Source organism: Tachysurus fulvidraco, chromosome 21 (assembly GCF_022655615.1).
Source record: "Tachysurus fulvidraco isolate hzauxx_2018 chromosome 21, HZAU_PFXX_2.0, whole genome shotgun sequence".
Taxonomy (NCBI): Eukaryota; Metazoa; Chordata; class Actinopteri; order Siluriformes; family Bagridae; genus Tachysurus; species Tachysurus fulvidraco.
The window spans coordinates 7,408,508-7,436,435 of record NC_062538.1 but is presented as its reverse complement, the minus strand read 5'-3'; the positions used below and the strand labels follow the sequence as shown (position 1 = coordinate 7,436,435).

The window sequence follows — 27,928 nt, the reverse complement described above, 5'->3', positions numbered from 1 at the left end:
TTGGCCATATAGTTCATTGAAATAAATGTTATTGGGAATGAATGATCTCTATTTTTTCTGTGACCTTCGTATATGCTCACCCCAAACACCCACTGTAAGATAAATATTCAGTTGTTTTAGTGCTTTGTGACACTTCCCCAATAACGGGGCATTTTTATAATTTTCCAAGATTTGTTCAGCAGCTGTTCAACTGTGTCATTTCTATCAGCTGTCCTTCTGTGTAACCATAAAGCAGTCCAGTGATTTGTTATGGTACCCAGCTGCCTGTGTGCCGTAGAAACAGGAAACTTCAGGAAGGAGTGACAGCGAGGTTCTCAGTCTGCTCGTTCACTGAGAGAACAGACCGCACGCCTAGCGTCACGCCTGGCTCTGCGGAGATAGCAACACATTCTGGCTGTCCAGCATAGTCAGAGTCTAACACTGCCTCGGTGCTGTGAATGCTCCCTGTGTTCTGCATCCTCTGTCAAGAAGGTAGCCGGTTTGGACCACTCTGACCTTTCAATGAGACAGATATGCTCCAGACAAGGGAGTCTTTGTACTAGTTACCCACTATATGCCAAATATTAACACTATATTTAGAGGCTGATTCAATTTGCAGTGTGGCTGCTAAAATATTTCACATAAGAATATCTGTTCATGTGGAAAAAAGCCAAAGGCCTACAGGAATGCTTGTCTAAACGGTAGCCTGGTTTCTGGTTTATTGCTGCACCAAAGAGGTTGTCAGGACAGAGCACATTGCATTTCAGTTGTTGGCTTTTTTCCAGAGACTTTTTCTCTCTAACAACATTCTCTAAATTAAACCGCACTGCATAGATGGGAGGTATTTTATTCCCCTTGACCCACAGCAGTTTGCACCTTTATTGCTTATCAAAAAATGAACATCATACTTTTTATCTGTTTGTAGTTATAGTTAATGTTGTGGAATATGCATGAAAACATGTTAGTCCTTGTTGTCATTTATGTTTTAGCAGTTTACCAGACTGTCCTTTTTCTCTCTTGTGAAGTTAATAAGTCAAATTGAAAAGACCTTCCCATGTCAAACGTTACAGCATGTGCTGCTCATGTTTTTACACTTGCCATTTTGCATGAAATCCTGTGACTGCAATGGGTGGCCATTTGTGGTGACAAAGCACCAGATAGCATCCACAACTTCCTGTGACACAAGTGACAGTGTCCACTGGCGACTAGAGAAAAGTTTAACTTTATGTAAACATGGATAGGCTTGTTGCATCGAACAAACAGAGGGCACACTGCCAATCTGCCACTGTTGGGCCCTTGAGCAAGGCCCTTAACCCTCACTGCTTCAGGGGCTCTGTATCATCGCTGACCTTGAGCTCTGACCCCAATCTTCAAAGTTGGGATATGTGAAGAAAGAATTTCACTGTTCTGTAATGTCTATGTGACTAAATAAATGCTTCTATGCTCTATTATTATTGTTGTTATTGTTAGGGCAATCAGTAGTAGGAACACTTATTGGCCAAGTATAGCAATTGTGACTTAAAATTTCTGTGTGCATGTGAACGTAGCTACTGCACTTCACCTGAACATATCACATAACAGTTTGAACCTGATTCCCATTTTGGTTTAACCAGCAGTAGTATATAACTCCCAGTTGGCACAGTACTTATTGTATAGAGTTTGTTGTTCGGTTGCATTGAGCGCATAGTTCTCTCAATGTATGTTTTGGTGTCTGTTTTCTGCCACCTCTTCCGCAGATCCCTGACACACACACACACACACACACACACAAACTATATGTATTGCTAGTATGCATCTGTCACCAGAGACATTTTTTTCATATCAGCACAAATAGCACTTCTGTTTAAAAAAAACAAACATGTGAAAGCAGCCTCAAGAGTCTGTTAGAATTTATGGCCTTGTAAAAGAAATGCTTTGTTGCAGTCATGTGTAGTACAACTTGGTGAATGTAGAGCTTGCAATATAGACGTCTCTGCAGTAACCACACACAGAATTTGTTTGTTTAACTTCCCATGGATGCGTCAATAGATGGCATTTGTCACGGCTTCTGTACTTGTTACAATATTATGATAGGCTAAGGAGACGAAACTGTAGTTCTGGAAATAAAATTGTGTATCAAAATCCATCCAGTTAGCATCTGTTCGTGTCTAATTGATGGCGTGTCTAATTGATGAAATCCCACAAGTCAGGGACCTCTCTGTAACCATGGCAATGGAACTCCACGGGGACCTGACGTTTATCTCTGATGCTGCAGTGTGGTACACTAAAGCGACACTAAAACAGAGTCTACTACAGTACTGCTGAATTCTCAAATCTTCTCGAACATTGAGTTTTCTATAATGGCATCACTGATACTGTAGCTGTGCTGACTGTAACATTTGTTGTTTGTAACACTTGACCTACTATGTGGACACCAAGACTTTACCCATGTTTCACCTGTGATGTGGCTTTGTGTGAGGAGACTTTTGTTCATCATTTTAAGGAGTGTCCAGTGTTGTCCTGATGTAACACTGCATTTCTCTGTAAAATAACAATTGCCATTTAACTTATTAACTTCGTGTAAGAGTAAGAAATAACAGAGAATTACTTTACTATTTAGCAACAGTAAAAAAGTTGTAAAAAAGTTTGTAGTAATTATTAAATTGCTAAGGAATAAAACCACGTTTTTGGCCACGTTGTTATAGGAAAGTAATTAAATTTCAGGGTGTACTATAAAACATGAGAAGCTCATTAAATTCTATTTCTTCTTTATAACTCCAGTTGTTATGAGGTTTTAGATACTGAAGTTTTCATAAAGAAACGTAATCATTGGCCTGACTACTTGAGAGTTGAAACAAAGATTACTTACATGTTGTGTTTGCTCGTGTTTAACCATCTCGAAATGTTAGAATTGTTGGAATAGAATAGTTAGAGAAAAGTTAGACACAAACTAAAAACGGTGAGAATGGAGAGAAATAATTCTGCGCCATCTAAAAAAAAAGTTACATCTTTATCTGGCTGAATTATTATTTTTTCTTTGTTTAGTCTGTAGATAATACTTAGATATATAGAGATTTAAATCCCCCAGCTGTTAAAATACACCGTCACTCACTCTTTCTGAGACTGTACTTCAGCAGTCTCAGGTTTATGCGATGTTAACACAGACAGCTGAAATGACACCAGACTGTAACTGACACCGATCGTTTTAAGGGTGTTGTCTGAAAACGTAAGCTTTGTTGTAGCAACATACTTTAAATGCATGTAAATGTTTTTGATGCATTTATTCCTCAGTTCACTTTTGAATCAAGTCCAAACGTGGTTTAGTTCATTTGATTCAGTGCTGGAGGTCATTTGTTCACCAGACTGATGTGATGTTACGTAACGTATGTGCTGTCACTTGTATGTGGCGTATGACCCAATGATGTGTTTTCAGCAACAACTGGTGGCATATGTGTCGTGGGTGAATGCTCAGCTGAAGAAGAAGCCTGGTCTGAAGCCTGTGAGTGACCTGCGGCAGGATCTCAGAGACGGCGTGGTGCTCGCACACCTCATCGAGATAGTGGGTAAGAAGATGGAGCCAGAAATGATATTTAGAAATACAATTTATAAAATACAGGCATTTCTATTTTACACACTAAAAAGTAATGATATAATCATATGTAAATTCTGTAAGATTTCTATATTTGTTTTTTTTATTATTTAAGAAAATGCTTTAAAATGTTATATATTTTTGATAGCTTATTTTTATAAAATGTATGCAATAGCTCAATAGCTGTCATTTTTCTGACAGGGGAAAGTCCTCAGGATGAAGAGATTTTGTCGTTTTCTAATTATTATTATAATTATGATTATTATTATTGAATAAAGAATTAAAATCATTGGCAGATTTCTGTGGAATATGTGGGGGAAAATGTGTAGTTTTGGGGAAATAATCAAGGTGGTAGCAGTAAATTCATACCAACACATCATTAGTTATCCTGTAACAGCACTTTTTGTTTTGTTTATATTTTTTTAAGTATACTTTGTTTAACCTAATGCAAGAGGTATATCAGTTTATATAGCCAAATATGATTAAACTCTTTCAGGTGTCAACATTTTTTTATTATTGTTATTTAGCTGTGTCCTTAGTCCCTCTGCTCAGGCTGACATGCTGTTAAACATGCTATCAAAGTACATCAGGACAGTTCAATGATCTAATACTATTATTATTTAAATACATAGCTTTTATTTTGTTGTGTGGTAGCTGGCGAGCTCCTTGAGGGTATTCATTATTCACCAAAGGACAACCAAGAGAAGAGAGAAAATGTGGACAAGGTTTTGCAGTTTGTGTCCTCTAAGCGGATACGCATGCCACAGACTTCTGCCAGAGGTGACTTACTGAATTATTATTATTATTATTATTATTATGATGATGATGATGATAAACCTCTACACTTGTTTATCTCTGTTCTTGCTTCTCACAGAGATTGTGGAAGGGAACCTCAAATCTGCCATGAGGCTGATCCTAGCACTAGCAGCACATTTTAAGCCATCTGCCTCAGCCAATCACAGAGCAGGAGCTGCCTTGGGTAGGAACTCAACCAGCTCATCAGCCAATCACAGACCTCATTCCACTATGGCCATGGCCCAGAATGCAGCTGCAGCTTTAGCAGCTGCCCGGAGCGATGCGTCTCGCTCAGGACGCAGCGTTCATCAGCTAAGACAGGACTGGCAGAGGTTAGCTTTTATTCACTGTTCATTCGACACAACCGACACAGACACGTAATTCGATCACTGTAAGTCACTTTGGTTTACGTTGTTCCATTGTTGTTTTATAGAAATTGTCTTCTATTGGCATTCAGTAAACCCATTCATTATCATTTTAAACAACAAATCATGATGACTCATTGCAGCCGTAGTCAAAACAAGTCCCAACACGTGTTATAGCCACATTTTCCAAACGCAAAGGTATTTTATTCTTTATCATAAGCTTGTGTAAAAAGAGTGGGTATCAATACTAGAGCTCAGTGACTTACTGTTCAGGGTTTAACAGGATAAAGAGGATGAAGAATGGATCCTCCACCTCATGTTAAGAGAAGCTGGTGCTGTGTACAGTGTTGCCCTCTTCTGTCTGACACTGCACTGCAGCTCGAGTTTAGTGTCTTTTTTTAAATTTTGTCTAAATAAGCAAGCTGAGACATGCTGCAGACATTTCATGCCCCTGAGAGGAACCAAGGGAGAGGAGACGATTCTCTAAAAGACTAAACTCTAAAATGTAACTATAAAGAGTTAAAATATCAGTTTAAAACAGCGTTTGTAAATTGCTGTAATACAAGCGAAATGTCACTGAGTTCAGCAGCAGCTTTGAGGTGGTAACAGTATCATCACATGAATTCCATAACACCTCTCTGTCTTTGGTTATTTTTATGTAACACCGCACTACATTGTGTTTTATTCCTCAAACAATTCACCACTACATGCTGGAGATAGCAAAAGCTTTAGTTTGGATAACAAACGGCTATTCTGAGATGATTCTCACACACTTTGAATTTGTAAACAAGAAAATCATGTAAAAATTAAAACTTGGTGAAATTCCTACTAAGATCAGGACTATTAAAAGTAAGGTCTCTGTTGTTTGAAAGCCAATGTTGACATTTGAAATCACCAAAACAAACACGCCCCTGACCCAAATGGGTCCCACCCCTGTATTTATAGCTCCACCCACACATACATACGTAACCCTGGTAACTAATGGAAAGAAATGCCTTAATCATAGCTGAAGGGAAAAACAATACTATTGCAGATAAACAAACAAGCAAAAATGACACACAAGCATAATCATGCAAAGGACGGCATATATTAGTTCTGTAACACAAAGCAAAACCAACGTTACTCACCTATCGAGAAGGAAAAATGCTAATTTTTTAAGTAAAATTGGCCGCATATTCACAGATTCATAGCATTTAGCTCAGGAGTTACTCGGGAAACTCGAATCTGTGAATATTTGGCCAACTTCCCGCTCCTTCGGTTCTCTCCAGCGCTGCAAAGCTGATGCTATATTAACACGGGTCCTGCTTCTTGCCTTGTCGTAAGCCTTTCTTCACTTTCTTTCTTTGTTTTTATCCTCCATGTCAGTGTTAAAACCGCTTTCTGCTAATGTCACACATGTGCACTGAACACACTCTCCACCATAATGACAAGACATGCCCCTTTCTGCTCATTGGCTACACGTTAGTTTTGTATTTGTTTTGTTTGTCGGCCCGACTCAGTTTTCTGAAGCATTTTTCAAACAACGGAGACCCTACCTTTAAGTAAAGTCTTTATTATAGCTTTAACTTCACTTTAGCTTCACTGATAAAGTCCTTAAAGCTGAATGCCACTCACTCGTTATGTCCCTCAGGCGAAGCTCCAGTGCTGATGAGGAGATCGAGAGCCCATGCTGGAGTGTGCGGGCTTTGGTCCAGCAGTATGAGGGCCAGGGAGAAGCCGACATGGACAACACGGAGACAGGAGAGCAAAGGTAAAGCTGTACTGCATTGTTGATCTCAGTGTACAATGATTATTTAGCTCCAGAAGACAATATTTTGACAGCACCAGCAGGAATGTAAACATAAAGGAATGTAAACATAAAGGAACGCTCATGTCAAAACCTATTTGTATTTTTCGGAGCAGCATCTGGTGAGGTGCTTCTTTACTCAGGACCGAGATAAACAGATGCGTAGGGGTTAAAGGTTACAGCTGATGGCTTGTTGGCACGGCCGGCTCTATGTCGGCCACGGAGAACAATAGTGGCTTTCTGTATACACCCTTTATTTTGCTCAGTTGTCAGATCGAGTCACTGCCTCTGTTGTTTGTGTTGAAGCTCTTCATTTTCCTAGCTGTCAGAAGCAGCTGATAGTCAGGAGAAGTGTGAGGCTGCTTTTATATAGACATTCTGAATGTTGGACCCATAGCAATTAGAATGGTTTCATAAATAAATATTAAATACATTCCATTGTTCTCCTGGTATCTTTTGCTTTTGCCTTTTTTCATTCGCAGTAAGATGCATTAATGTAAAGGTTTTTGTTTAACAGAAGAGGCAAGAAATCTTCATTTAAAATCTGCAAGTCATAAATAAGGACTATGATGAGATGTACTTTTATTAACCCCCTGCAGGGGAAAACTCAATCTGATAAAACCAGCACAAGTACAAGGAGTAACATCAATGAAAACATACAATTTTATTCTACAATGTCTTGGATGTTTATGAGATGTCTATTTTCTATATGATTTATATTACAACGTCTCTAACTGCTGAGTGTGTGTTTGTGAGACTCGGTCAGTGCATTTGGAGGTTGCACTGTGGAATCAGATGGCAGATGGCATGAAAGAGCCCCCCAGACGTCTTCAGACACGTGCCTGAATGTTCTCCTAATACCAGACGGGACACGCTGTTATAAGAAAATAATTAATGACAGGCTTCTGTTTCTGAAGAGTCTTATTATACTGCAGCAATTTGGCACAGATAACTTTTTTTTTTTCCATTTTACTTGTTATCTATTTGTTAGCTACATTTAATATTGTGAACCGTTCTCAGAACAAGCTTATCACTTATATTATAGCAGCTATAAACGTTGCGCTTGCGCTCTCTCTCTCTCTCTCTCTCTCTCTCTCTCGCTTAACACTGAGTTTCTGAGGTCATACTGATCATGTTCCACTTAGAGCTTGTTATAATCATGAGCTATGTATAAGTAGGTCAACTCTTCAGAGCTTTAAGCCATAAGTAAAGCCAGAGACTATACAACCAGATACTAAGCAGTTAAAGAAATTGAGAGTGCAGCTGCGGAGTTCAGTAAAAAAAAAAAACATCAGCATCGTCTCAACTCCTCGGTACAAGTGAAGGTTTATTTCTGGAAGCTTTTTCAGCAATAAAAAGTGATCTGTGAGTTGGCAAACTTAACTGACATGATAATGATGATGACAAAGGTGGTTCACTCAAAGGTGGAAATCTGTGACAGCTCAGTGTGTAAAGACTATCACCTGTGACCAAAAGATCATGAGGTCATGAGGATCGACAGTAAGTTCCTGCCAAACTGCAGCTTGAACTCCTTAACCCCATAGACCCTTAATGCGTAAGTGCTCCAAGAATTTCAGGCAGAGAAATGTGCCATCAGGGTATGCAAAGAGAAATAGGGAAAGTGACACACAACATGCAGAAGTGAAAAACAGACTAAGAAAAGCACCAAAAAATAATCTACAAAAAGTACACTGTGTGGCAAAGTTTGCAAACATCTCACCATGACACCCAGATGAGCTCTTTGAACATCTTATTTCAGAATATCCCCCCACCTGATGTATAACAGCCTTCAGATTTTAGCGAGTTGTTGTTGAGATGTAGCTATTCAGCCATTAGTGATGTGAGGCACTGATGTTGGCTGCTGAGTCCTGGGGTTCAGTCAGTATTCTATGTCATCCCAGAGGTGCTGAAACAGGTACTGAAACAGGGTTAGGAGACTTAGTTGTACCAGTTGTACTTAGTTGTAGTTGTTCTGTTACAGATGTAAAGAAAAATCTAGTATAAAACGGAAAAATTAGAGGTATTTGTTGCCCTTAGACATTCCCTGTAGTTTACAGTCTTAAGATTTCTGATGGATATCATATTACCAGTTTTCACTTTGCCTTTAAACATTTGGAACATTAACTTGCATGAAAACAATTAGAAAAAGTCTTAAAGTTTTTGGGGATTTTTTTTAAGTGTGGAAATGGTAAGAACTGTACAAGAACATGAAATATATATATATATATATATTTGGCACATTTCAAAAGTGTGTTGGAGTCTCTTGTAAGCAGTACAGCACAGAGCCCCATGGTGCTGACCCTGTACCAATCCCAATTACTTCACTTCCCACTGGCCTCAACCCCACATCACCCATGCAGTGATCCTGAAAGGGAGGGAGAGAGAGAAGAGATTGAGGGAGGGACTGGGGGAGATAGGAGGAGCAGAAGCATAGGAAGGCTGAGCTATGCTTGACATCTCAGCAAGAGAAAGCAGAGCGAGAAAGATAAACAGGAGAAACCTGGCTTTGTTCTGAGGCTCAGCAATCTTTCAGGCTGGGGATAGTATGTTATAAATATGGGGTGTGATTCAAATGAGGAGAGGTTTCACAGAAATATCAACACACAGAAAGAGAGAACAGGGCAGGATGCAGCTGCCTTGGTTACTGAGTAGAGCTTCGCTCCTCTGTTACCGAAGCAAAACAGGATTTCCATACGTGCCACGTCGGGAACAGATGAACAGCAGATCTCACACTCAAAAGCTTGTAACTGTTACCTAGTATTAGCTTGGACTCTGGCGGTTTCTTTCCTGTGATTAGTTTGTCTTTTAGTGATTTGTCACTAAACAGCTTGGTGAGTCTTTTCAGGGGTCTCAGACTGGACCCTAAAGAAGAGTTTGAGTGAAAAAGATGTTAGTAAACGGTTTTCTAGCCAGTACTACATGGACGATCCGAGGCAGCGCAGTGGGATAGCGACTTAAACCAACATGGGAGCCAAACAGATTAAATGGTAAGAGCTTTTCCCTTACTCCCTAATTTAAGGTGACACGAGACTCATAACTAGAGTCAAAGCAGATTTCAGACACGAAACACATCTTAGCTCATTTAGCTAAGATGTTAAATTACTATAAATAAATGTTGCATCCAAACGTCTTCGGCTTAGTGAGGAAAAAACCGGAGACGCTTCCAATTCATGCAAGCTAGACAGCTCACTGTGAAGAGTTCTGCACGTTTTACGCCTCAGATTGTCCAGCCGTGTCAAGTCAGTGTAATAGATTTAACATGCAACTTTTTCTGTACTTTTGATTTGTCTGAAGCAAATTCTTATGTAACATCAATCATTTAAGAAGAGCCAGTGTTTTTACAGTTGATGCTGTGAGCAGCCATATTGATTTGACATCACTTGCTAAACTCTTGCTGAATTGAGGTGATGGCACCTAGTTCCCAGGTATTTTTCCCCAATTTATATATATATATAATAATATGACTGCATATTATTTTTAAATTAGCCCAAAACAGAGAAACCAGCTCATTCGCTTTTTCCACCCACAACCTTGGTCTAAACCAAGCCCGATTTGCCATAAAACCGCAAACCTGGCAACCCTGACATTTCTTCCTGGATAAAATGTGAACAAATCTAATAAATTTTGAACTTCCTTTCTCCGTGCTGTTCATGTGCTGCTTGCAGAGGTGTGAAGTTTGCTTCAGATCAGTGGACTTGAGCATGAAGGGTTTGAGTTTACCCTCAAAGTTTTATGCCCAGCACCCACAAATAAAATGAAACCAGCTATTACACTTAGTTTAGAGTCAGTGGAACATTAGCAGGCAATTTGATTATCAGTGGCAATTAAGCAAAACCTTTAAAAAAAAACAAGAAGCTTTAAAAACAACGCACTTGAGGTCATCTAGAGTACATAGGTTTGGATATTATACATGAGCAATGCTATACCCTATAGAATGGGTACTACAGACATATAGCAGATTTAACATGCAATACGATATTTATAGGTCTTGGACTTGCATAAAGTGATTCACTCACTTCAGAATTGTTGTGTTGACGTCTCAGATCAGACCCGCCTCTGTGTTTGTTCTGGCACTGCTAGGTATTGGCTGAAACCCTTAACAAAAATAAGCCGGCATTCTTTGACAGTAGGAAGTCACTGTGGTCGAAGCACTGTGCTTGGCTATTCTGTACATTCTCTTTGTCTCTGTGAACTCTTGTGGTCACACATCACAATGTTAATGATTAAAGAGTGTCAGCTGCATGTGGAGTCTGTGCTTTAGCACTGCGTACGGGGTTCGACACCAGCCTAGAGATCATTTTTGTCCGTCTTGTCTCTATGCTTATTAATCAAATAGCATGCTTAGTATAGCAGTGCTCAGGCTTCCTTTCCTTTTCTTATTTTAGACTGACATTTTTTTTAGTTGTTGTGTCAACACTTTTTCCCCAGAGTCACTCTTCTGCTTTAGAGAAGAATTTCCGGGACTCATGCCAAATTCCATGCTGAAGTGTAAATACAGTGGTTTAACAGGCTTCCTGTGATTACGTCTTATCATTAGTGCTTAATGTAGGGTGTCTAATGATCCCCCATCAGTGCAGTCATATCAGATACAGATTGTAGCAAGCACAAATATAGAGTTTATGGTTTTCCTGATGAGGACCTTTAAACCTCCCAGAGCTGCTTCCTGCTGTGTGGACATGTTACATAATAGGAAATGCTTTGTGCTTGCATTAGCAGTTTATCACATACACCGTCTGCCAAATGATCACAATACGCATTCACCAGAGACTCAATTCTTTTTTTTTTTTTTTTTGTCAATTGATATGTGGGGAATGTCATTCATATTCAAACTTGATATGTGGATGCATACTTTTACATTTTCTGGGAAGTCCATTCAGATTTTTTTAATAACTAAAATATTGCCATTTATATTATGTTAATATAACACATTTGTCTTATCCCACTATATTGTGAGTATATTAAGAGTAAATATAAGTAGTAATAGTCATTAAAATAAAATGTATTTGTTTTGATTTACTAACTGGGGTTAAAAATTAATGTCGTTTAAGCAGCACTTAAGACCATAGATAATAACACGACTGGAAGGGTTGAATACCAGTGTCCATTACCAGCTTCGGTACTAAATGCTTACTAGATTTGCTTAGCTTGGAGCTCAGTACAGCATCACATACGATATGTACTGTATTTTCCAACCTGTAAACCATTTTTGTCCCTTCCACACATGTCCATGACGTAAACAGAAAAGCCACATACTGTATATGCGATAATGTTTATGAAATCCTCATTTTCCATTCACTAATGCTTTTATGGTTGTAGGTTCTAGGAAGCTTGTGGAAAAATACACTATTATTGCTGTGGAAATGAGGACTGAAGCACAGAAAACCATACAAATAAGATAAAAACTGATCTAGGCTTCACCCATAGGAGTTGATCCAACGCTTTTTAATCAATATCTATCATGTTAGTAGTAAAGTGCCTCGTGCATTCAAGTATCTGGATATTTCTTCTGCAAGAAGTTTGCGGAATATATTCCATAGAGCAGAGGTGGGAGTAAGTCACAAGTCATGAATGTCAAGTCGAGTCTCTTTTTTTAAAATTTGTCAAGCAAGTCTCAAATTTGCGACCTGCGTCTGACTAAAGTCAAGTCATATGACTCGAGTCCCCCATCTCTGCCAGAGAGACATCTAGTCTAGAAAACATGGTACAGAAACCAGGCATTGCTTTATCACTGCGCAAGTAATAAATGTGATATCTTGTCTTCTGATAACGAACCGCCTTTAAATTTTAGTTTGTAAGAAAGCTTTCTTTTGTGGCCACTGATTCTTGCTGAAAGCAAAGATGAAGCTTATTTTTAGCTCTGGACTGGGATACACTTTCACATGATGTGGGTTTGCTAGCCACAGGCAACAGTTATTCATTTTCCAAGCAGTTACTCATTTGGTTTGGTTTTCCTAACAAGGATGTTTCACAGCAACAACATGCACTGCACCCTGGTTTTCTGATATCCATGCCTTTTTTTTACATGATGTTTATTATGCCAGGTCTTTTGAAATTCTATGTCATGGAACAACACAACAGTGTTCAAAGCTTCAGAAAAAAATGAGCATTTTCTTAAATTCGTTGTTCAAGGAAGTCTTAATAGCCCAAGAGATTCTAATGTTTTGACGAGGGAGAGAGTTTGCTGGTTGTCATAAGGAGTTGAATTACACCATTTCTTATTGAAAATTATGTTTTTGCAACACTGTAATCAGAATCTGAGGAAAGCTGCTATTTATCTATGTATAATGAGGTTTTAGGAGAATGAAAGCTTCTGTGTCTTCACGTGTTCCTGTGTCAGACACACTCAGTGTTGCTCCATAGCACAGCTACAAATGATTTTTAAAGGTATTTTAATAACCTTTTCCAGTATTGAGTCTGTAGCATCCCTGCTTTTTAAAAGCCCTTTCTAGTTGGATAGTTTTGTCAGCCAGGTAACAGAGTAAAGTTAGGAAATGGTACATTATTCATTTTGTCTCCTGCAGCCTCAGAAATACTTCAATTGCACAGCTGATGAAACTATGGATATTGATGCCAACTACATCTACAAGTAACACTTAATTACTTTGACCTTACTCCCTGAAGTGTTGTATCTAAATCACTTGGTGAAAATAATTTACTCAGCTTTACTGGATGCTGGGGAGTCTGCTTTTTCCACACATTGTCCAGAGGAGAAAAAAAATACCCCAGAATGTTGAATGGTATTTGTTGTATTTTTTTATGGAGCCCAGTTTCTGGTCAAGGTCAGCCGGATTGTTATTGTTAGTAACTTACCAAGCTTCGCCATGCCTTCCACTTTCCTTTCTGTGGTTTTGTCTGCTAGAAATGACAAAGCTTGGTCAGTTACAACTAACAATAATGATGAAAGAAAAAAGCTACTTGTTTATATTTAGGACTAATTCAGTCAGTTCAAAGCTTTAAGTGTGCTTTCTAATGGTGGTTTTATTTCAACAGATGTAACATCAACCATGGCTGTAATTACAGCGTGTATACTGGTCTTTTGCCTTGTTATTAATAGGTTTGTTATTATTAAAGTGGTCTGCCAAACACAACACATCTACAGAACCACGATTAAAGCAGGAAGTAGTCGTTATCCCGCACCATCAAAATAGCCCAGGGAATTGCAGCATTTAGTGAAAGCTTATTTGGTCTCTGTATGGCTCTTGGCAGATATGTCTGGTTGGCGATGAGACATAATTAATCCCTATACAGGGAATTAATAGACAAGGACAGTATTGATCAAGGGAGTTCTTCTGTACTGACTTTTTTGGGATGTAAGCTTGGTGAATAATGAACAGAGAGACTGGGAGAGAGATTTTCTGCTCTTTGATGTGGGCAGAGAGGCAGCTGGTCCATGGAGAACTGAGCAGAGATTAGTGTGTTGTACTGCTGGGGCTGGAGGTTGTGCCAGAGTCAGCGACTTCACGGTCTGGTTGGTTCTGGGGCACCTCCCTGCTGCACAACAGCTAGAGAGCACATGTGTAACACTAGATCACATGCTCAAATTCTAGTCAGCTTCTAAAGTTATCAGTTGAACAGATAAATAAAAGATTAGCCAATACGTTCATTTAAACAATACCATGTTTTCTCATTCTTCTGCAGTTGGAGATCAGCAGTTTAGTTAGCACACATTGGGTACTTTTATCAAGTACACACACAAAATAACTGTGAAATGATTCAAAAGCAATATTTATTCACTACAACCCAGATGGTAAGCTTAAATTGTCCTCTCTTCTCAGCTTGAGCACCTCCAGTCCTAACCACATGCCCAAAGACCCCACCAGCAGCTCTCAAGACAAAGAACAGCTTTTTAGTATCCAGTCAGGACAAGCCAAAGGTAAAGCAGGTTCTTTTACTTGCACTTGTCTTCTCAGTAATGCTAATTGGTGTTTCAGGAAATAATGGACCAGGTTATATTGCTTCTCAGACAACATGACAGGTGGCCCAGCAGCATCCCAGGAGCATGATGGGAGGTGTAACTATGCCTGGGAGGAGCAACTGTGGGAACAGCAGGAGCAGTTAGAGAGAGAGATGGTGGAGGCCAGGAGAATGGTGTCCAGCCTACAGGTGACCTGTGAGACCTGAATAAATTTGTGCACATAGAAAAGAGCATTGACTCCAGCTTCATGTAGCTCTTAACTGTGGACCAACTTTTCAGAATCGTATTGATGACAACACGTTGACCAATGTGCTGTACAACATCTAAGTATAATAAAAGAAATAAATACAATTTTAATAATAACAATACACACATTAAATATTTCAACAAGAGGGATATGCCATGGAAAACAAGTATGTCTTAAGTTGTATTTTAAAAATGTGTATGGAATCAGCATCCCTGACGTACGTGGGTAAGCTATTCCAAAGTCTAGGTGTAACTGCCGCAAATGCGCGATCCCCTTTCCGGCTTAACTTGGTCCTTGGAATTTTAAATAAATTTTGAGTTGTTGATCTCAATGCTCTTCCCATTTTATGTTCAGTTATCAAATCTGATAACTAAGATGGTGCAAGGCCATGCAGAGATTTATATACTATTAAAAGTAACTTAAAATCAATCCTGTACTGTACAGGAAGCCAATGCAGGGAGACCAGGGACAGAGTGATGTGTTCATGTTTTTTAATATTCATTAATAATCTTGCAGCAGCATTTTGAACCTCCTGCAGCCGAAAGATAGAGGCTTGACTAATTCCTTTATATAACGAATTACAATAGTCCAGTCTTGATGATAGGAGAGCATGAATTGCAATTTCGAGACTCTTAAATGTCAGACAAGATTTCATCTTGGCCAGATTTCTCAGATGAAAAAAAACTAGACTTTACAACATGATTTATCTGTGTGTTCAGCTTCAGAGAGCTATCAATGAATACTAATGTGAGAACTAGACTTTTTTGGGACACCTCTCTAAATTATATTGATAGATTTAGATTATATCTAAATACACGGTGGGGTGGTGTACGTCAGAGCTCCTTATTGGTGGTGTTTAGTTAAATTTTTGTCCCCTGTGCTGCAAATCTGGCTGCTCATGTTACAAAAGTTCAGTAAAGCTCAAATCTCCTGCTGTTCCTAAAGAATAGGTTGGTGTTTGTCACAGCATTTAATAGACACATGGTCAGATCCTTTGTCCCTGCAATAACTGTATGATAAAGCTCCTATATATACAAATATATCATTTTATGTATTATTAGAAACACTAATTTTGAACATTAAAGTGTGTAGTGTGTGTAGGTTACTTATCAACCTCAGTGTGTGTAGGCTACTTATCAACCTTATGCATGTTTGTTAATCGGACTGAGCCCGATAGCTGATAGCTAATCTGCATGGCTGGTTCACATCATGTTTCTTTTGACAGTTACTAGGTTTTGTTATATATTAATAAAAACCAAAATGGAAAACAGACATACTTAAAAACATTTGTGTAACTTAATACACATAACATCAGCCAAAACCATTCACTTTAAAAGTGTTGGATAGCTACTCTTACAGCAGTGATGTGGGTCATGGGGATTTTCAGTGTAAAATGTGTGGCTGTAAGACCTGTCTGTTGCCTCAGTGTCTGAAGTATATGTGTGGCGGGGTGTTTTTACAGGCTTTGCTTCTCCGCGGCTCTTTGCCTGACGACGAGCAGGAGGTTTCTCTAACTTTCGGAGAGGGAGTGGAAAATGTTGAGCAACAACTGGTATGACTTTTTCTTACAAAGAGTGTTTTCTTCTCATCTTGCAATCCTAGTATTTCTTATTTGTGTTGCTCACTTGTTTTAGCCATTTCCCAAGAAACTCCTTTACATTCCTTCTCTTTCTCCTCTTCTTTCTCTGCCACTTGCTTATGTGCTCTCTGTAAGATCAGGTTACTGTGTGGTGAGTTCTGCTTTGTCTGAGAGTGAGGTGCAGGTATCCATTTCCCTTCCTCTCTGTTCAGCTGCTTCTCTCTCTCGAGTTCAGTTGCTGCCTCATTCAGCTACTGTTCAGTCTTTTTTAGCACAGTGCACGTAATCTGCAAACGAATTAAACTTCGGTGGTTGTTACAGGTAATAATCCGAAGTCGTCTTGACCAGAGCATGGAGGAGAGTCTGGAACTGAAGGTAGACGCTTTATTGCAGTAGTATTGTAACGAGATGCATGTTTTAATAGCCATTTTCATTTCAAGAATTCTGCCCTGTTTTCTGAAGCTTATTACATGATTATTACTACTTTTAATTTCAAACAGCATCCAATGAGCATTAAATGTGTGAATGTAGTATATATCAGCAAAAAGCGTTTCTTGAGCTTCTTGTTTGTGCTTCTTGTTCTAATGATACCTGGTTTTCCTGTAGAGGGAGCTGTTGAAGTACAAACAGGAGGCACGTAATCTACAAGGAGTCAAAGTGAGTTATTTAGCACTTCAAGTAACCCAGCTTTAATGCTAACAAGTGACAAACAATATACAATGTATACTCTATTTGTTTGCCTCACATGTCCATGGTTGCAGATTCAATTCCCACTTCCACCATGTGTACAATGATTTCATTTTTTTTACATTCTCTATACACATGCAAACAACATGTATGTTGTGTTGTTACTTGTGGATGGATGGATATGTTTGTATGTATGTAAAGATGCTACCCTTTCTGTCTCTCGTCCTACAGCAACCATAGATATTTTTTAGATTTTGGCATGTTGTATTTCTAACTTCAGAAACTTCAGGGGAAAAAACGGTATCTGTGTTTTTATTTTGCTGAATGTTTACGTGGACTGCCATCATGGCAGTAAATAGTAGCAGCTACAGACACAGAACATATGTGCTGAGGGTGTGCTGTGTGCGCAGGATGCTCTGCAGCAGCGGATGACCGTACAGGAGTCCTCTGTCTTACAGCTCAAACAGGAGCTTCTGCGCACCACCATGAACCGTGATGAACTGGCAAGACAAAACGTAAGTGAATGTGTGTGTATACTGTGTGTGTGTGTGTGTGTGTATGTATGTATGTATGTATGTATGTATGTATGTGTGTGTATGTATGTATCTATGTATGTATTAATCGCAGTCTGTTGACGAATCCTCAGGCAGAGCTTCACAAGAAGCTAGAAGAGAGGAACAGGCTTCTCAGTGAATATAAGGTACACTAAGTCCAATTCAAACAAATACACAACATCCATATGCTTCTCATATTAGAGCAAAAAGTGCATGTATTTACAGTCCACAAAGTTATTGTTATATTTTAACTTCTCTGGCTGATTATTCTGGAGCGACTTAATTATCGATTCTTTCTCTGGCTGTGCAGAAAGAATTAGGACAGAAGGATCGCCTGCTTCACCAACAGCAGTTCAAACTGGACGAAGCAATACGCAAGCTGACCGACAGTAACAGCCAGCAGGTACGTCCATCATGAAAATGCTAACCACAGACTTTGTGAAAATCTCACAAATCCGCACAAGCTTGAGCTATGATTTAATGTTGATTTAATACTCAGGCTGACCTGCAGAGGGAGCTGGAGAACAAGCAGAGGATTCTTCAGGAGCTGACTGATCATGATGATGAGGTGAGACCAGAAATAAAATAACAGACACTTTCAATCCGCTGTTATAAGAAATTAGGGAGCTTTAAGGTTCTATTTGTTTGTTTGTTTTCAGCTACCTGGATCTCCAAGCAATGGCTACACGCATCCAGCAGCCCCGGAGCTCAGTACAGCACGAGCACACAAGGGAGTGAGTTCCTATACGAGTCATGTATATTTCATTTTATAATCCTCAAACAAGTCTTAAAGCTTTTTCAGAGACTTTTATCCTATATGTATCTTAAGATCTCAATTTTCATTGAATCTTTGGCAAAAAAAAAAAAATTATGATTTAATGATTTTTAATCAAACCCACATGGCACAAATCGAACAAGTACACAACTGTTTAATTGATGACTGTGTTCCTGGCAGACGGAGGAGCTGCAGTTGGTTCGGGATGCTCTTCGCAGTCTGAGGAACTGTTTTGGAGGCCACGACCCACAGCACCACACACTGGACACACTGGAGCAGGGTATGACCAGCCTTATGGACCGCCTCTACACACTGGAGTCACAGACCAGACAGCAGAGTAAGGTAGGGGAGCGTTTTCTAAATATTGTGTCCTCTCAGACATTTAGCTTCCTGCTCTGCAGCCCATGTACCAACATACACAATGTGCAGTAGCATGATTAGGTTTTATGAATGTAACTGCTGAACTGAGGCAAGTCTTTTCAACACTTTTCAGGCAAGGGTGAGGTCTCCAGGACACAAGGCCACTCACACAGACAGGGACTCCTTGCCGTCTAGCAGCAGTAAGTGTACCTTTCAAATAGGAAAAGAAAAAAAAAACTCTATATGCTCTATACCTCTTATACCACAGCGTTTTTTTTTTATGTGTTAATAATGAAAGAATAACAAGTTTTATAGGCATGTCTGCTCAAAAAGTTCGTTCCCTTTTTTCTTTTTTTTAATACACATTATAGCAGCTATAAACACTAATTCCCTTTTCTCTCTGTTGAACCTAATAAGACACAATACTGTTTGCCTTGCTACTGAAAAAATGCAAAGCCGACATAGTTACAGCTTTACCCCTAAACGCAGCGAAGCACTGATACTCGAGGCTCCTTCCATTCAGAATTGAGCGTTCAGCAGCCCAGTGGTATTGAAAGCTTTAGCGTTTTACCCTGTTATGAATGTAATAAGTTGGATTTGCTCTGTAGGAAGACTATTCCTGTGGTGTTGCTTGTCAAGGGATTGTATTGTTAAAAGATGTACCTGCATTGTGTGTGTGCTTTGCTGCAGAATTGGTCCACTCTCACAGCAGCCCTATGCTTAACTCCTCTCCCTCCACTAAAGTCCTCTACTTCACAGACCGCTCACTCACACCCTTTATGATCAACATCCCTAAGAGGTGAGTAAAGAAAATGAGTAAGAAACAAACTCTGCCAAACATGCAGTATTATTTTACAGGTCTCATTGATTTGTAAATAGTTAAGGTAATCTGACATGGTCTTCTGTTGTCATAAGCCATCTGCCTCAAGGTTTAGCTTTTTGTGCATTCTGGTTGTAAAGAGTGGGTGTTTAAGTTACCGTAGCTTCCTGAAACAGTCTTGACATTCTTCTGACATCATCACCATACTTCCCACAGAACTGCAGCTCACTGTATCTGGATGTTTGTATTGATTTTTATCTCAGGAGTAAGCAATTTCTGTAATACTTAGATCAGCCTTTCTGGCACCAACAATCATAACCAAAGTCAGTCACTGAGATCTTTTTTTTTTCTTCCCATTCTGATTTTCTTGATATGATCTTTAAGTGACATGTTGAGTATTATCTGCACGATGGTACGCATTGTGCTGCAGCCTCATGATTGGCTGATGAATTTGCTGGTGTTTTTTTTTTTTTTGTATTAAAGCGGCCTGTGAGTTTATACTTTTTGGATTTAATTTGACCTGGTGTTGATGGAGTGTCTCCATGGAGCGGAATCAGAAATAATGCAGGAATAACATGGAAAAAAGGGGGTTTGTTAAGAAATACAACAAAACTACAAACACGTGGAAAATATTAAAGAAAAGACTAGGCAACTCAAATCACAAAACAGAAAGCAGGAGGCACGACAAGGAAAGACACAGAAACCAGGAGATGCGACACCATACAGGAAACCCCTGCTGTAACGCCCCCTGGTGCACAGGCAGGAAATAGTCAGAGCCATTCATGACAAGAAGGTCTCGGACCAAAATACATTGTTGTATCTTTACATAACTTTAATGCCTAGAAATAAAAATCCCACTAATACAATTTTACACTGATACTATGTGGGTTTTCCAGGATTGCAGCACTTTTTTTTTGCTAGGTGATGTAAAACATTCATTTTTTCCTGTGTGTGTAAAATGTCAGGTTGGGAGAAATTACCCTTCAAGACTTTAAAGTGGCTATAGATCGAGAGGGCAGTTACAGATACCATTTTAAAGCTTTGGACCCTGAGTTTGGCACTGTGAAAGAGGAGGTATGTTCCATGGCATTATTTTCACCTGAACATGCTGATGTTTACTATGTGGAAGTGCCTGCATTATTATCATCGTCATTATAACATACAGATAGTATGAATAGGTAAATAAATGTGACCGCATTGCTCAGATGTTTCAGGATGAGGCAGTGGTGCCTGGCTGGGAGGGCAAGATCGTGGCATGGGTGGAGGAAGATCATGGCGAGGGAAGGTAAACACAATTTTTCAGTTTTCCTGTAACACCACCACTTGTGGTGGAATGGCGGTGCAGCAGGTACCTCACAGCTCCAGAGTCCAGAGTTGATCCTGACCTTGAAATCAATCATAGATGAAGTTTCACTACAATCTAAAAAAAAACTTACAGCTTAGTATATTTTTAAAGCAACTTTGTCAACTCAACATTGCAGTACAGTAGAGTTTGTGTCCCACTGTTTTACACCATCCTTCTTTTTGTCTCTTAACAGGATCTAACAGGAAGCCTGAGAAAACCCCCGCTGGGATCAGATGTGACGGGGAGGATAAACTGTGCCAATCTGTCAGAATAAATGTGCTTGTGCCGGATGTACAGATGCTCAACTCTCTCACTTGAAATTCTAAAATCCTCCTGTTCTGTGTACCGCTGTCTTTCTGTGTAAGTCAAGTGAAAGCAGGATAACAGAAAGGACACCTGGGGGTTAATTAGACGTGCAGAACACGATCCTGTCCATTCTGTTCCCAGAACAGCTGTCTCCAGAAACCCAGGACACTGTAGAAACCAGGTGAAGTGTCGATCACACCAGCTGCCTACAGCATGAAGCTCTCAAGGCATTTTGCTACAAAATGATGTCAGCTAATGTCACTGATATCATGTTAGAAGATGTGTGGAAAGATTAAGATGTCCACTGCCTTCAGTGAAGGCCAGGCTCGTACCAGCAATTCAGAACATTTTCCCCTTTTAATCTTTTTTTTTTTTTTTTGATTAACCTTTAAAGTTTAGGTTTTCTGGACAGATATTCCATAATGTTTATTTAGGTCAGTCAAGTTTCTGATAGCAGAGAAATAACAAAGCTTTACTTCTGTTTCTCAATACTTTGCCCAAGCCCTGAGTCTACAGGACCAAAGTGATGTTAAGATATTAAATGCTGGTTTAATGCATACAAATAAGGTCTTTCTCAGTACCAAGAGTGTGTGAAACGGACTTGTGTTCCTGTGAACAATGATTTTGTATAAATTCGCCATTAAAGATGGGTGATATTTAAGGAATAAAACACTTAGAGACTTGCTGATACAGACGAATGATCAACAAAGTGTTGGTGTGATGAGGCCAAATGGAGTTAATGCCACCACCCAAGTTGATCATTCTTTAAAAAAAAACAGCATATCCTGGAGTTTTTTACTCCTCATTTACTGCAGCAATCTGCAGACTATTACAATTTTTAAAATTCATTCAAGAACGTCATAGTTTTTGCCAATTTACAATTACATTTAATATTGTACAAGATCAGAAAAAACAAGTTAACTCAAGTTATTTACAACCTTCACCACTTTTCTTTCTGTTAAATTTAAATAAAGTGTTTGTTATTCAGAGAACTGACGTACAAGTGAATCCCAGCAAATGCGCTGTTACTATGGAAATGATAATGCATTAGAACGGACACATGAATGTAGACCTGCTGTGACATAATCGTTCACGATTTTGATATCTCATCAGATTAAGCACTGTTAAAGTATGAAAGGAAATTCATAGCTTTAATTCATAGGTTTATTTGCTAGCTAGCGAATCGGACACACTGCCAGAATCCATATGAACAGACCTCTGCTCCATTTACCAAAGGAGTAAATATTCCATTGTTCCATTCCTCACTGTACATTTTTCAGACATACTGTTTAGTTTAAAGAATTGAAAATGTCACAGTTATGAAATGCCTCATCCACCACTGGTCTGTTATGGCAATTAATTAATGGTCTTTGAGTTCATTGTATGATGTAAGACAGCAATCAGCACACCTTCAATATTCGGGGAGTATAAGATGCACTTATTTTACTCACTCTTGGTTACTTGCGCACATCAGTGTAGAAAATGAACATGAGAAACACCTAGAGGATCCCGAGATCGCCTTAAGACTAACACTGAAAGGCACAAATACAGTGTAAAAGGTGTCTGCCTCATTTGAAACCATCTGTTATGTGCATCTTTATTTGAAGTTACATTAGTTTCTATGGGATAGTACAAAGCTATAATTACACTGCACTGATTCGGAAACCGTAGCAGAGTTTACAGCAGAGTAGAATCCGGCTGTGCCTGGACCGAACCAGAACCATTTAAAGGTCATCAAAATAAGATTTGTACCATTTGTCTTGTTTTTACATTTTAAATATGTATATAAATTATATTTCAAAGAGAGAGGCTTGATATGATTTTATATGATCAATGTTTTGTTTTATTTTGAGTGTTTAAAAGAAATGTTCGCCTTTACAAGGAGGATTTTACAATTTATTTTTACCGCAGTTTGCGTTTTTCTTTAGGCATCTATGATTTCATGTACTGTTCAGTGTTGCACTTGAAACCTCAGTAACGTCACTCAGATAACATTCCTGCTAGTGATTGTTAATAACGGTTGGATTTTTGATTGCAAATAAACAAAGTGAATATCAGCATTTAATTCTGTTTCATTCATGGACCATTTTTAACAATATACTAATAATAAAATTGTCACAAAGCAGCTTTAATGACAAGAAAACCTTGAAAGAAACCAGAATCAAAAGGAAACCCAAGTATCCCATTCAAGCTGAATACTTCTACAGCCGATCAAATATTTTCAGAGATTCCAAGACGGTTCCAAGTGTATTTAATAATACTACATGTGATATCTCTGATTTTCAAAATACAACGAAAACTTCTCATAACGCTGGGCGAATAGATAGAATAGTTACATCTACATCGATAGCGCTACTTTCCCTACATGTGGGAGTCCCTGGCCAGCGTGGTGGCAATGTCACCCTATGTGCAGCCATAAGCAATGGAGGGGGTTCTCCACTGTCATGAAACCCTGGAGCCATATAACACTGACCATCTTCTTACATCTTTCTGGGTGGTCTTTAGGATGTTTTGTTTGAATGTGAGCAGCAGGATCCTCAGCAGGCAGTGCATCCTGTCTATGTTGTGGTTTGGGACAATGTCAGCTTTCACCGTGGTGTCAGAATACGTGAGTGGTTCAACATCAACCAGCGATCCGTGAATGTTTGCCTTGGAAGGGAAAACACTGCATGTGATTTGGATGAAGTCCTCTGGCTGGACCCAGCATGAAGATGGGATGCTGAGGCAGAATGAGTCTGTCATTGACTTTGATTTTGCAATTGCACAATATTGGGTGTAATACACTTTTCATTTAGAGTTGTCTTTGTTCTTTGGGCGTACTTATTTTCATGCTGAAAATACAGAAATTCAATACTGTATTACTTGCAGTACAGTATGCAATATATTTGCTGTACCGAGTTGTGAATTATTTACTTTTATTTATGGCAAAATTATTTTCTAAATGCAATAAACATTTCTCTGTAACTACATGCCCTGGATGCTGTGTTCTCAATTTTTTGATGCAGTGTCTAATGAATGCTGATGAGTGTTTATATATTGACTGGCTGTGTTTATGTTTTAAAAGCATTGTTTGATTTTGAGCGCAGATCAGATGGTTTTGAGACAAGTGTTTGATTTTGCCAGAAGAGTCAGGGGTTTTGTGAATGTAGTTTAAAGACTGGGCTTTGTGTTTAAAGTTTTGAGAATATGGGTGAAGGTTTCAAGAAATGTGTTTTAGCAATTGTGAAATACTGTAATAGAGATGAATGAGGGGGATATGTTGGCTTAGTGATTAACATGCTTGCCTCATAACTCTAGGGGTGGGGGTGCAAGTCCCACCTTTTGGACAGTTCTCTGTGGGTACTCTGGATTCCTTACCGAGTCCAAATGTAGACTGTTCGGAATCTCGGAATTGTCCGGTGTGGGTGTATTTTTGTTCCCTGTTGTCACCTACTTGTACCCCTGAAATAAGCTCCTCACGACCCGTGTAGCCTCGACAATACAGAAAAATGAATGAATGAAAGTGTTTCTGAATAACGTTAGATTGGACACCTCTAGTGTAGGGATGTGGTAGAGTAGTGGTTAAGGTGTCATGAGTATGGATCAACTGTACGGTCTGCACAGACCCACGCCAAATACACACACTACCAATGTATATCCATCAATCTGTTTATATGCTGTTTTTGCACACTTTTTTTGCTCTTTGCACATGCTGTCTCACATTTCAGTCGCCTGCTGTTTTGCACAATCCTTTACAATATCTCGGGTAACTGCTGCTATAATACTAATGTGTTCGTTCCAGTATTTCTAAACACACAATATTGTTGAACATACAGTATTTACACCGGTCGGTGCTGTTTCTGTTTATTGTCTTTTGTGTAATGTCTTTTGTCCTTCACTGTCTTTCTGTCTTTTGTGTATTGTCTTTTGTGTAATCTCTTCTGTCCTGCACTGTCTTTCTGTCTTTTGTGTATTGTCCTGTAATTTTTTGTCTGCACTTTCTTTTTTCCTGCACTGTCTTTTTGTCTTGTCCTGCACCGTTTTTCTGTCTTGTCCTGCACTGTTTTTCTGTCTTGTTTGTCTTGTCCTGCACTGTTTTTCTGTCTTGTTTGTCTTGTACTGCATTGTTTTTCTGTCTTGTTTGTCTTGTCCTGCACTGTCTTTCTGTCTTGTTTGTCTTGTTTTGCACTGTCTTTGTTTTGTTTGTCTTGTCCTGCACTGTCTTTCTGTCTTGTTTGTCTTGTTCTGCACTGTCTTTGTCTTGTTTGTCTTGTCCTGCATTGTTGTTCTGTCTTGTTTGTCTTGTCCTGCACTGTCTTTCTGTCTTGTCCTGCATTGTTTTTCTGTCTTGTTTGTCTTGTCCTGTACTGTCTTTCTGTCTTGTTTGTCTTGTCCTGCACTGTTTGCACCAGGTTGCACAGTTGCACTTTATGTATCTAGGACAACCTTACTTAAGTCCTTTATAGCTCTGTCTTTGTTTTATGTAGCACCATGGTCCTGGAGAAATGTTATCTCATTTCACTGTGCACTGCAACAGCTATCTATGTTTGAATTGACAATAAAAGCTACTTGACTTGAGTTTAAATCCCAGGTCCCCTAAGCTTCCACTGCTGGGGTCCCTGAGCAAGGCCCTTAACCCTTTAATTGCTCAGTTGTATAAATTGAAATAAATCTGTAAGTCCCTCTGGATAAAGGTGTCTGCTAAATGCTGTAAGTGTAAATGTAGTGTCCTGTTCGAACGATCAGTGATGTACATAAAGTGTGTTATTTGCACTCCCACACTTTATGTACATTACCGATCGTTCAAATTCCATATTCATATTTTATATATTTTATTCATTCTATATCCTCATTTTATACTAATTCTGTCTACATTGTATCTCATCATCTGCATTGTTTTCTTGTATAGTATTGTGGTGTTTGTCTGTACCTTTGAGAGTCACAAACTGCTGGAAACAAATTCCTTGTGTGTGTCAACACACGGCCAATAAATCTGATTCTGTTCAGGGTATTTTTGCATAACTCCATTCCGACAGGAGGCGCTAGCGAGACTTCTTTCCTCCTTCACAGTGACCAGAGTTCACGAAGAACAAGAAAACGTTTCCTCCACATGCGGGATCTTATTATTTGAAGTGTGTTTTTAACATTAAAGAAAATGCGAATAAAAAAGGGACAAGAGAAGAAAAAGCTTCCTCAGGATCCAGTCAGGAATTTTGAGAAATGGAAAAAGAAGCATGACAAAACCAGGAAACAAACTACAGGGAGGAAGAAGAAACGTGACTGGGAGATAGAAAGGGAAAATATACAAAAGCTGGTGTCCAAATACACAGAGGTCAGTTAACACACTACTAGTTAACACACACACACACACCTGTACTAGTAACACACACACTACCGTGCTAGTTAACACACACACTACCGTGCTAGTTAACACACACACACTACCGTGCTAGTTAACACACACACTACCGTGCTAGTTAACACACACACTACTGTACTAGTTAACACACACACACACACACACTACTGTACTAGTTAACACACACACACACACACACTACTGTACTAGTTAACACACACACACACACACACTACTGTACTAGTTAACACACACACACACACTACTGTACTAGTTAACAAACACTACTGTACTAGATAACACACAATACCGTACTAGTTAACAAACACTACTGTACTAGATAACACACACTACCGTACTAGTTAACTAACACTACTGTACTAGATAACACACACTACCGTACTAGTTAACTAACACTACTGTACTAGATAACACACACTACTGTACTAGTTATCAAACACACTACCGTACTAGATAACACACACTACCGTACTAGTTAACAAACACTACTGTACTAGATAACACACACTACCGTACTAGTTAACAAACACTACTGTACTAGATAACACACACTACCGTACTAGTTAACAAACACTACTGTACTAGATAACACACACTACCGTACTAGTTAACAAACACTACTGTACTAGATAACACACACTACCGTACTAGTTAACAAACACACTACTAAACACACACTACTGGACTATTTAAAACACACTACTAGTTAACACACACTACTGTGCTAGTTGGTATCTGATTATTAATCTGTATTAGTACTAGTGTTAGATACTGTTATTCTACTGAACTTACAGTGTGTATGATGTTTGTGTATGTTTGATTTTGTAGTGTTGTTATTCAGTAAATAGTTCTTATTTTATCGCTTACAATTGAAGACAAAAACAAGCACTGAACGTCTCGCGCTTTAGTACATTACGTCATACCGCATGACGTAATGTATTAAATCTCTTAAAGAGGCAGTGTTTTATTTTTAAAATGATTTCCTTTTAAACACTTTAAGGGAATTTTAAGAAAGAAAAAAAAGGTGACATGAAAATGGAGTGGGACATCCAAAGAAAAAGCAAACGTGTACAGTATACAGGGGGATGTGGTAGACTAGTGGTTAAGGTGTTGGACTACTGATCGGAAGGTCGTGAGTTTGAATCCCATGTCCACCAAGCTGCAACTTCTGGGCCCTTGTGCAAGGCCCTTAACCCTCAATTCCTCAGTTGTGTAAAATTACATAAGGGTGTCTGCTAAATGCTGGCAATGTAATGATTTAAACCTATACAGTATGTTCACTTTTCCCAAACATTGAACAAATGTATTTCTAATGAACAAACTTACAAACCATTTTCAGGTCACATCATATGGCTTCATAAAATGAAAAAAAAGAAAGGGGAAAAAAACCAGAATTCATAAAATTACAGAAGTAATCCAGAATCAACAAATGTAAATTAAATGAATTTTCTACCTTCCTTGGCAATCTCAGCACCCCTATCCAAAGCC

General features: G+C 39.0%; 2 protein-coding genes and 1 long non-coding RNA gene across 6 annotated transcripts in view; 2 read left to right on the top strand and 1 right to left on the bottom strand.

Annotated features, from left to right (window-relative positions):
• Positions 1-23,146, top strand: part of dixdc1b (DIX domain containing 1b) — a 28,875-nt gene extending 5,729 nt beyond the window's left edge. For all 3 annotated transcript variants that reach the window (XM_027157428.2, XM_027157439.2, XM_027157419.2), the window contains 20 exons: positions 3,392-3,521; positions 4,202-4,327; positions 4,422-4,674; positions 6,338-6,457; positions 14,269-14,366; positions 14,457-14,596; positions 16,118-16,207; positions 16,556-16,609; positions 16,841-16,891; positions 17,332-17,436; positions 17,568-17,621; positions 17,786-17,878; positions 17,975-18,043; positions 18,135-18,209; positions 18,431-18,592; positions 18,744-18,810; positions 19,301-19,409; positions 20,396-20,504; positions 20,636-20,715; positions 20,969-23,146. In XM_027157428.2, the coding sequence (XP_027013229.1) occupies positions 3,392-3,521; positions 4,202-4,327; positions 4,422-4,674; positions 6,338-6,457; positions 14,269-14,366; positions 14,457-14,596; positions 16,118-16,207; positions 16,556-16,609; positions 16,841-16,891; positions 17,332-17,436; positions 17,568-17,621; positions 17,786-17,878; positions 17,975-18,043; positions 18,135-18,209; positions 18,431-18,592; positions 18,744-18,810; positions 19,301-19,409; positions 20,396-20,504; positions 20,636-20,715; positions 20,969-20,975 (1,992 nt within the window). In that variant the 3' untranslated portion in view covers positions 20,976-23,146. The remainder of the gene's footprint in view (positions 1-3,391; positions 3,522-4,201; positions 4,328-4,421; positions 4,675-6,337; positions 6,458-14,268; positions 14,367-14,456; positions 14,597-16,117; positions 16,208-16,555; positions 16,610-16,840; positions 16,892-17,331; positions 17,437-17,567; positions 17,622-17,785; positions 17,879-17,974; positions 18,044-18,134; positions 18,210-18,430; positions 18,593-18,743; positions 18,811-19,300; positions 19,410-20,395; positions 20,505-20,635; positions 20,716-20,968) is intronic.
• A 169-nt stretch (positions 23,147-23,315) lies between these two features.
• Positions 23,316-26,128, bottom strand: LOC113650100. Its single transcript, XR_003442330.2, has 2 exons — positions 25,991-26,128; positions 23,316-23,912 (listed from the first exon to the last, which is right to left on the bottom strand). It is a non-coding gene; the product is annotated as an uncharacterized LOC113650100 (long non-coding RNA).
• The window catches only part of ddx10 (DEAD (Asp-Glu-Ala-Asp) box polypeptide 10), a 33,117-nt gene continuing 31,295 nt past the window's right edge, over positions 26,107-27,928 (top strand). The window contains exon 1 of one of the 2 annotated variants that reach the window (XM_047805788.1): positions 26,107-26,392. In XM_047805788.1, the coding sequence (XP_047661744.1) occupies positions 26,216-26,392 (177 nt within the window). In that variant the 5' untranslated portion in view covers positions 26,107-26,215. The remainder of the gene's footprint in view (positions 26,393-27,928) is intronic. The other variant, XM_027157298.2, reaches the window with a different exon arrangement.